Source organism: Caenorhabditis briggsae, assembly GCF_000004555.2.
Source record: "Caenorhabditis briggsae complete genome, chrII, whole genome shotgun sequence".
In the NCBI taxonomy this organism is placed as follows: Eukaryota; Metazoa; Nematoda; class Chromadorea; order Rhabditida; family Rhabditidae; genus Caenorhabditis; species Caenorhabditis briggsae.
In genome coordinates, this window is record NC_013486.2 from 13,034,124 (window position 1) to 13,044,546 (window position 10,423).

Sequence of the window (10,423 nt, forward strand, 5' to 3'; positions counted from 1 at the left end):
CCTCAGCCACATAATTCAGCAACGAATTTTTTCTAAAATCTCAAGTTTACTGGGGCGCGATTTCTGACCCATTGGCTTGAACCCAAGTGCGGGCGGCTTCAAAGTCAATTTTCTAGGCCTTGCCTCAAAATCACTACCGTAGTAAACCAAACTTATTTCTGTGAATCCAGTGGGATTTTCTGGACAAAATTTAGATTTCTTGGTATGAAAATGATCGCTAGCATCTCTAAAATCTGTTTTTCATCGAAAAACCGAACTTAATTGCGAAAGTAGCTCGAACGAGGCGAAAATCTGAAATATTACGTTTTTTGCCGCACTTTTTCGTAGATCAAAAAAAGCTAAGATTTTCAAATTTTCAGGTCCCACTTTTTTTTTAATTCGACAATACAGAGTCGTCTCCTTTTTTTTTCGTATTTTATATATTTTTTCTCTCTCTCTTTCTCTCTTTCTCTTTTCTAGTCAACTACCGTAATACCTGTAATAGAAGGGCCCCTAAATTTGAGCTAATTTTTCTCGTTTCCTGTCAAAGATATCAAAAAGTTATCAACTGATAATTCTTTATCATAATATCGGAATAATTTTATCAGTTGAACTTTTTCGATACCTTACATAGGAGTCGAGATAATTGATATCAAAGTGTGGGCCCTTCTATTACATGCTCTACAGTATTTCTAAATTTTCAGGTGCCATGGATTCTGCCAACTCATTAGAACCAGAACTTCCCAAAGAAAATGAAAATGAAAAGAAGAAAATTTGCAAAATCTGTGGAGACAACGGATTCATGCGATGCAAGGGAGTGATGACATGTGAAAGCTGTAGGGTAGGCTTTGATTCAAATTTTTTACGCCCCAAAAGTTTTCAAAATTTCAGAGGTTTTGAAATTTCGGTTCAAAATTTCACTTTCAAAAAATCAAAATTTTAGTTCAAATATTCAAAATTTTAGGGATTCTATCGAAGCGTGGGATCGGATAACGAATTCCGATGCAGGTTTTACCAGAACTGTAATATCACAATTTTGACCAGAAACTATTATGTGAAACTATATTGTGAATACTGTCGATATCAAAAGTGTCTGAGCAAAGGAATGCCCAGTTGTAGTGAGTTTTGATTTGTTGAGAAAATGGGAAACGTGTTCTTTAAGCTCAAATATCTCGGTTCCTATAAGAGATATCAAAAATTAATCAACTGATAAAATATTACTGACGTTATGATAAACATTTTATCAATTGATAAATTTTTGATACCTATCACAGGAATCGAGATAATTGAGCTCAAACATGACGGTGTGGGTGGTCCTTCTACCGTCAATGCTCAGTATCCTATGCGTGCCTTTGAGCTCAATTATCTCGGTTCCTATGAGAGATATCAAAAAATTGTTAACTGATAAAATATTACTGATATTATGATAAACATTTTATATGTTTGAAAATTTTAGATATCTCTCATAGCAACCGAGATAATTGAGCTTGAAGTGGACATGTACGGTAACTTTCTCAATTTCAGATGACGGAAAACCTCTCGATTCAAAATGTCCACATTGCAATTACATCTCAGCAAACCCTCCATTTTTGAAAAGGCATATTGTAAGTTTCAAGGGGGGGGGGGGGGGGTTCTAAATTTTCAATTTTCAGGAAGCCCATGAACGATTCCCCAACAAAAGAATGTATGAGTGTGATGTGTGTAAAATTCAATACGGTAACAGAGTGAGTTTTCATTCAGGTACAAAACTATCGATAAGAAACTACAGTAACCAAAACATATATTTTTCCGGATTCATTATTTCGAGTTTCGCAAAAATGAAAATATTTTTAGGTTACGGTAGTTGGCGTTGTGGGACCTTCGGCTCCGATTTTTCGTACCATAATAATGAAGTTAAAATTTTTAGTCAAATTTAATCCGTCACCGGGTACAACATAAGAATCAACAGCTGTTTCAATGCAAAGTCTGTGGAATTGAAAAGACCCGCCAAGATACTGTAAGAAAATGTTTTGAAAAATGTTCAAAATCCCAATTTTCAGTTGCTGGATCATCAAATGACTCATATCAAAAAAATGTGGAATTTTGAATGTCCGGCGTGTGATGAGCAATTTTCAACGTATTCAAATTTGATGGAACACCTTCAGGATACAAGCAAAACCCAGGAAAACCATATGATAGGGTGTAAAAAATGCCGAAAAAAATTCCCGAATTTGAAACGTCTTCAAGTTCATTTTTATATTGATTCGTGTCAAGATGAGGTAATTTTCATCGGATTTTTAGGGCATGGCCTAGTTTTTTGGATTTTCTAGGTCATGACATAATTTTTGGATTTTCTAGGTCATGGCCTAACTTTTTGAATTTTCCAGGTCATGACCTGATACTCTAGATTTACCAGGTCACGGCCTAGCTATTAGGTTGTTCGGAAAGTCGTTTCCATTTTTAGCGTCAGATACATTCAAAGTAAAATAGGTCAAAACGATGTCGGATAAATTGGAGGTAATGACCATCGTTATCAATGACTATCTGTCAATGCCCCACTAAATTGTGGATGCCTTCCTTCCAGAACTCCGGTCACAGCGAGTTCAAAATCAGGTCAACCCATTTTTGATACGTTGTTTTGAAGTAAATTTTCGTCAATCAAGATGACGTTAGAAGTGGCTGGATGGGTAATAATCAGAAAGTAGAAGGTTAGAGCTATACAGTGAATAAGGCAGAATCGTCTAGACATATCCACCGAGATCGGCCTGGGTCTTCCTTCCCGCATGAGGTTGCGAATTTTAATTTTCAAAATAAACCTTTGCGTTCCTCTCCAATCGAGATCCACATAAAGTCTGAGTTATGTCACCTGACAAGAATAGGTATGGGTCGTAAAAGTGACACTATTATCAGGCAGCTCCTAATACTCCATTCTTTGGTAGACCACCATACCGACAACATCCCATTTTTTAACACGAATTTCACGTTTCGAGACGTCTGGTGGTTGAGCGCCTTTGTCAACCCACTTGGCATGTTGCTTATTGTAATCACACATTACCCATTTATCACCACTAGCAATGGTTTGATTCCAACATTCATGTGTGCAACGCAGGATGAGAAGATTTAAACAGGTGCCCACCCGGGGAAAAAAGTTGCGTTGAGCCAAAAGATGGGATCAATTTCTTCCCACTTTTTTGACTGTGCCGAGAGTTTTCAATCTACGGTTTTTTAACAAAAGGCTTGCCACTGATGTACTTTATATATCCCACACAGTTGAGACGGGTCCCTCTCGATCCCGGCTTTTAATGCATCCAAACCTAAGCCCATTTGCCTTTTTGAAGGGGGATTTTCGTCAAACAAAAATTCCCGCTTTTCAAATTACTGAATCCAGGTTGTGATGGTAGTTCGAATGGGTGCATTTGCGTTGTTAACCGCTACTATTAGGTTGGCGGGAAAGTCTTTGTCACTTTTTCAATAGTTTATTTCTCAAAGAAAAAATAACCGAATAATTAATTATATTGTCCATCATTATCAACAACATGTCTCCAACGTTCCCTCAATTTATGGATTCCATTGCGGTAGAATCCAGCCGGGCGTGAGGCAAAGTATTGTTTGAGTGCCGCTTCGACCGCTCCACGGGAATTGAAGCTTCTTCCTTCGAAGGCACGTGTCATACGCCAAATAACCAATAGTCGGAAGGAGCAAGATCAGGAGAATACGGGGGGTGAGGGAGAACATTCCATCCATATCCCATCAGCTCCTGCTTCACTTGTTTCGAAACATGTGGGCGAGCGTTATCATGTTGATAGTACACTTTCTTGTCTTTCAGGGCCGAACGGTCGACTGCTTTCTTGAGGTTTCGTAGTTGAGTAGTGTAGAGGTCTCCAGTTATTGTTTTGCCCTCGGGCAGAAGTTCCCAGTAGATGGGGCCGTCCACTCCCCACCACACAGAGAGCATAACTTTTTTCGGATGAAGGTCGGGTTTGGGGACATCCTGTGGGCTCTCTCCTTCTCCAACCCACTGGGATTTCCTGTGGTGATTATCGTAGAAGACCCACTTCTCATCTCCGGTTATTAGCCGGTCCAGCCATCGATCGCCCGCGTGGAGAGTGAGAAGAGTAATCGAATCGTCGACTCGGCGGTCAAGGTTGGCTTGAGTCAGGTGATGAGGTATGAATCGACCAAAAAGTTTTCTCATTCCAAGAGACTTCAAACCTTCAAGGACTGTGCTATGGTGAACTCCGAATGTGACAGCTAGTTCACGGCTAGATTGAAATGGATCCGATTGCAATGCGTGCTTCAGCTTGTCCAAATCCAACTCACGGGGTCTCCCAGAGCGATCCTTTTCATCGAGCGAGAAGTCATCTTTTTCGAAACGATGGAACCAATTGCGAATAGTATTGTAGTGAGGGACATGTGTGTTGTACACATTCTTCAAGAAAGTTTCCGAATCCTTCATCGTGGTGTGAGATAGGAAGAGGTAAATCAAAACATGTCTGATGTGAATAGCAGTGGGAACAAACATATCGTTTCAATTACAGATGAGGAGCAGGGAAGGAGATGGGGACTTGTTTATATGGAAGGTTCTTATCACCTTGTTATTCACTAGAGTCGATATCATACACAGCCTCCATATACGAGAACAGTGATTAAACAAACAGAGTGACAAAGACTTTCCCGCCAACCTAATAGTTGGCGATCGAATTCAGCTAGTTTAAGATCAGATATAAATACAATTAAAATGATAGTCCAAAAATGGAAATTAATAGAGCCGAAAACGGTGAGCATATCTCATTACACGAAAAGGGGGGAATGGTCTCCGTTGGGGTGCAGACACTATTAGACCTCACTAGCATGCTGATAAAACGGCAGCTTCCTCGCTTTTACCCCGTTCAAAAAACAAAGTTTGAAAACAACAGATCAAAAATGGAAAGGACTTTCCGAACAACCTAATACTTGAGATAGAATATTCTAAAAATGAGAATTTCAGACATTTTCAACTCTCCAGAACATGCCAGAACTCAAAGATCATGACTACTTGAGCACATCCTCAAATGACGTGGATTTGTCGATTCCTGGATTTCCGGAAATTCCACAAAATTCAAATGATGAGATAGTAAATCAACTTCTGGGCATGCTCAAATACAATTCCAATTGGAATCCGGATTTTTCTTCAACGTCATCTTCAAATATTACTTCTTCTGAAGCTTCTGTAGAGCCATCGCCGAGTCCGGAGCTGGAAGCCGAGACCTGGAAGGAGCAGGAAGTTTCGAAAAAGGAGAATTTTTTGAAATTTGGGATTTCTGAACAAAAACTGGATCTGTATAAGGTGAGGTTTGAATATTTTTCTCAAATTTTTACAACATATTTTTAGGACCCGGCTCCTGAAAATCTGGAATTTGTCCAGCCAAGCTTCTTTGATATTTTGGCTCAACAAAATAATACACCCGTTCCTAAAAATTTTAATTCGAAAATTGAGAATCGAGAATTTCTTGACATTCCATCGCCCCAAAATTCGGACCCATACAAGGATCTGGTAAGTTTAGGAGCCCCTAACTTTGAGCCAATTTGTCTCGATTCTTGTGAGAGCTATTGAAAATCTGTCAACTGATAAATTGTTTATCATGATATCATAAACATTTTATCAATTTACAAATTTTTGATATCTTGCAAGGAAACCGAGATACCGTAAAACCTCTAATAGAACGACACNCCGGNATCGTNCACTTTGAGCCTATNTNTNTNATTTCTTTTAAAGATATCAAAAAGTGGTTTACTAGTAAAATGTTTATCAGGATATCAGCAACATTTTACTAGTTAGCCACTTTTTGATATCTTTCACAGTAAATGAGATATATAGGCTCAAAGTGGACGATCGGGGTGTCGTTCTATTAGAGGTTTTACGGTAATTGAGCTCAAACTTCACAGCTTGGGGGCCTCTCTAGGAAGCCTCTTCTATACGTGTACTTTGAGCTCAATTATCTCGGTTCCTTTGAAAGTTATAAAAACGTTGTCAATTGACAATAAACTTCTGATATTATGATAAACAATTTATCAGTTGACAACTTTTTCATATCTTTGACAGCAACCGAAAAAAATAAGCTTAAAGTTGGTAGTGTGGGGCGACCTTCTACCGTAAATGCTCAATACAGAAGTCTAGCCAATTTTGAGCTCAATTATCTCGGTTCTTATGCGAAATATCAACAAGTTGTCAACTGTCAATATGTTTACCAAGTTATCACAAACATTTTATAAGGTGACCCATTTTGACATCTTTCAAAAGAACCGAGATAACTGAGCTCAAACTATAATTCTGAAATCCAATTTTCAGTCCTGCACTACATGTGGAATTACATTCAAAGTCTACTTCATGTACGATATCCACGCGAACACACACTCTCCAGATGATCCTTTAAAATGTGGATTGTGTGGAATTCAGTTTCAGAATAAATATGAATTCACCACACATATGATTTTGGGAAATCACTCGAATTTGATCCCGAAATGAGTTCTTTGTATTTTTTGAAATTTTTATTTTGCATATTTTTTTGTTGCTGTGCTGTTTGAATTTGGTTGTGAATAAATGAATTTTTTCGAAATTGTCTTCTTTCAATTTGGCCGCACTCTCCATCTAATCCCTCCCACTGTCTGCGTCTCATTAGCCACACACTGTCGACCGATTGTCCGAGAGGACTACACGAATGTCGTGTGCAAAAAATATTTTTTTTTCGTTGCTTTTTTTTAATTTGGCATTTTTTGCACTGCATTTTTTTCTTTTTTGCAGAGCGCGATTTGATATTTTTATGCAGAAAATTTGTTTTTTTTTCCTTTTTTCCATTTTTCGAATTTTTCCGCCCCCATCTTTGAAGAAAGTGAAAATTAGTACAAAAAAATGCAATATTTTATATTTTCGGAAAGTTTCAGAATTCTTATTTTTCAAAAAGTCAAAAATTAACCATTTTTAAGCAATACCTCGTTATGAAAAATTCTGAATATGAAAATAAACATTTTTGCGATTTTTTGAAAATTCTAATATTTATATTTTTCGAAATTTTTTAACGAAAAGAAAGCTTAAAAAAATTCGAAAATCGCTATTTTACAGTTTATTTCAAAAAAAATTTTCTCAAAACCAAAATTTTCAGGAATTTCAGTATTTCGAAATGTTGGAAAATCTGTATTTTTGGTCCAAACTGGCTCATTTTGCATATGAAATGTGTGTGTTTTGAACTAAAAAACGATTCAATACGAAAGAAATTTTGAGGAAAACGACGGAAATTGATGAAACCCCATTTTTCCGACCAAATGTGCCAAGATTTTCGGCGGCGGGCAAGCGCGCTCCATTGAGTAGAAAAGCTCGCGATTCGAATTTAGAGCCTGAGATAGCGTGTGAATTCTTGCAAAGTCATGTTTTTGAAATCAGCGAATTTCGTACAAAATGTTGAAAAAAAAATTTTGAAAATTTTGAAAAAAAAATTTTGAAAATTTATTATTTGAACGTTAAAAAATTGAGAAAACCTTATTTTTCGAATTATCAATTCTTAAACGTCCGGTTGCGAAATTTTTGCTCTGCAAAATTTTTTGAAAATCATGAAAATATCTGTTCTTAATAAAAAAGAAAAACGTTTTTTCCGAAAATTTTGTGCCGAAAATCACACTGAGGAGATCAAAACCTTATTCTATGGGAAAAACCTAGTCTAAAGTGACAGGTGGCAGTGGGATTAAGACCACAGACAGACACAGACAGACAGCCCCCCCCCCCCCCCCCCCATCCAAAATGTCCCTTTTTCTTCCATTGTCAGGGTAATTAAAGGCGCAGTTGTGCTGTGCTGTGTGTGTGTGACCTCTCAATGAACAGACGGTCTTGTGTGTCTTTCTCTCTTTTCCCCTCTCTTTTCTCCCTTTTTTCGCCCACCAAATCTCCGTTTGCTCTTTTTTATCCGTTTTTGAACGCTCTCTATGTCACAAACGTATTTTATATTGCCAAAAACTGATTTTTTAATGATTTCTTTTTTTGAAAAAAATTATTTTTCAATTGAGCAAATTTGCATATTTTCTTTTGGAAATTCAAAAATTTTTGAGTAATTTTTTACAATTATTTTTTTCGTGGAGCGAAATTTTTCAAAAAAAAATTAGAAAAAAGTTAGAAACCATTGCCAATAGATTCAATGAAAAATGCAAATTTTATCAATAGAGCGCATTTGCATAATTGAGTTTTTACGGAAAAACCGTAATTTCTTACTGTTAAAAACTTGAATTTCGAAAAAAAAACCGATAAATTTGCGAATTTATTAGTATTTTTTACCAAACTCAAAATTTCAAATTTCCGGAAAAAGGTTTTTTTTTCAAAATTTTAAATAATTTTGCAAATTCGCTTTTAATTGATACTTCTGATTTTTTTTTTCAAATTCCCGTTGTTGTGGAAATGCTTAGAATTATTTTTCCGAAACAGTCAACTGTGAGCTGATTTATCTCGGTTCCTGTAAAATATAGCAAAGTTGTCAACTGATAAATTGTTTATCATTATATCACAAATATTTTATCAGTTGACACTTTTTTAATATCTTGGATAGGAACCGAGATAATTTAGCTCAAACTTAATGGGCCCTTCTATTACAGGTTTTACGGTAATGGCGATATTTGAAACTTTCTGAATGTTTGCTCTACTCGACCTACTCTGCTTTTCATTTTCATCTTCAATAAATTACGATTTTTCCAGCCAAAATGCATCATCACATATCGCAAGATCCCAGTCGATCGACAACACCGGAATACCAAGAATCCCCCTCTCAAAAAACCTCCGACTCCACCAAAAAACCACCAACCCTGGCATTTGGAATGTGGCGTGCGGATAATCAGAAGAAATTCGATGAAATGTATCCGAATAAGCTTCCATTTGAAGTCGTGACAAAAATGAAAACCGCTTGGAGACACCACATACCAGCTGAAGAGAGAGACTACTATTTTGCCAAAGAAAGACAATTGAAGATTCAAAGAGATAATCCATCAATGGCGCCAACGAAAGTCGAGAGCCCACCGCGGAGCTTCGAAGTTGCACGAGAAGTGGAGAGTCCAAAACCACAAGAAGAATACGTGAAACGACCGCTGAATCCTTATATGATCTTCTTTCGAAAACGCAGAGCCGATATGTCGATTACTGAGCCAAATCTTCCTTCATCGGAAATCTGTAAGCGGTTGGGTGCAGCATGGGCAAATATGTCAGCGGCGGAGAAAAAACCATTCTATGACGAAGCCGGGAAATTGAAGAAGCAAGTTTATGAGGTTGGTTTTTTTTAAATCTACAGTATATCCCGGAAAACCTGTAATAGAAGGGCATGCCAATTGGAGCTCAATTATCTCGGTTCCTGCGAGAGATATCAAAATTCTGTCAGCTGATAAATTATTTAGCATTTTATCAGCAATATTTTATCAGTTGACAGATCTTTGTTATTTGTTATAGAGACCAAGATAATGGAGTTCCAAGTGCACGTACAAGATAACCTGGGCTTCTAAAAAGTTTATCAAAATTTTCTAATTATCAACTTTGAGCTCAGTTATTCTGGTTCCTGTTAAAGTTATCAAAATGTTGTCTACTGATAAAATGTTATTGATATCTTGATGAATAATTTATCAGTTGACAAATTTTTGATATCTTTCACAGGAGCCGAGATACAGTAGGTCGAATTACTTTTTTTTCAATTTTTTAGATTTCTTGGAATTTCGAATTTTCTCGGGAATTTTTTTTCTTAAAATTTTCAGTTCTAAAATTTCTGAATTTATCTTTAAAATTCGAATTTTTGAATATCTCGAACATTTTCAGATTTTTCTTCATGAATTAAATTTTACTGAGTTTTTAGAATTTTCAGAAATGTTTCTTTTTTTTGGGAATTTTTCGATTTTTGAAAATTTCTCAACTTCCGAATTTCTGAATTTTCGAAGTTTTGATTTTTTCAATTTCTGAATTTCCGAGTTTCCAAGATTCTGAGATTCTGAAATTCTGAATTCCTGAATTTCTGAATTCATGAACTTACGAATTTCTGAATTTTCGAACTTCCGATTTTCCGAATGTCTCGATTGCCGAATTCCTGAATTCCCGATTTTCAAAATTGCTCAATTCCAGGAGCACCCAAACTACAAATTCCATCCTCGCAAGCGACCGGCTGCTCAAATATCGGAGACCCCCACCTCAACGATGACTCCCATCAGACCCACGTCTTATTCCATTCCTCATGGACCCCCCAGCCATTCTCAACCATCATCCCCAATGAGACAAAGTTCCTTCAACATGCCACCACAACAAGTGCAAACTCCACACACGCCTTCTAACGTGCCACCACCAGGAGTCCCTGCTCAGCGCCAACAAGTCCGTTTCCGTTTTCCGCCTTGTCTGGAGTATCCAAGAACAAGCGGGAGAGCAATTCGAGAGGGGCAGGAAAATTATGGAGCCAGTTATTTGCCAGTCTGGTTTTGA

At 37.1% G+C, this 10,423-nt stretch overlaps 2 protein-coding genes across 2 annotated transcripts in view; both read left to right on the plus strand.

The window, feature by feature from the left end:
• The window catches only part of CBG19502, a gene marked incomplete at both ends in the record, with an annotated part of 6,778 nt that extends 315 nt beyond the window's left edge, over positions 1-6,463 (plus strand). The window contains 9 exons of the mRNA XM_045242850.1: positions 684-820; positions 944-1,097; positions 1,504-1,583; positions 1,632-1,703; positions 1,886-1,975; positions 2,019-2,237; positions 4,946-5,284; positions 5,330-5,491; positions 6,287-6,463. Of these exons, the coding sequence (XP_045096794.1) occupies positions 684-820; positions 944-1,097; positions 1,504-1,583; positions 1,632-1,703; positions 1,886-1,975; positions 2,019-2,237; positions 4,946-5,284; positions 5,330-5,491; positions 6,287-6,463 (1,430 nt within the window). The remainder of the gene's footprint in view (positions 1-683; positions 821-943; positions 1,098-1,503; positions 1,584-1,631; positions 1,704-1,885; positions 1,976-2,018; positions 2,238-4,945; positions 5,285-5,329; positions 5,492-6,286) is intronic.
• A 2,213-nt stretch (positions 6,464-8,676) lies between these two features.
• Positions 8,677-10,423, plus strand: CBG19501 (the record flags this gene model as incomplete). The annotated part of the gene is made up of 2 exons (XM_002646776.1): positions 8,677-9,234; positions 10,073-10,423. The coding sequence occupies 2 exons, from the start codon at positions 8,677-8,679 to the stop codon at positions 10,421-10,423; spliced, it is 909 nt and encodes a 302-aa protein (XP_002646822.1).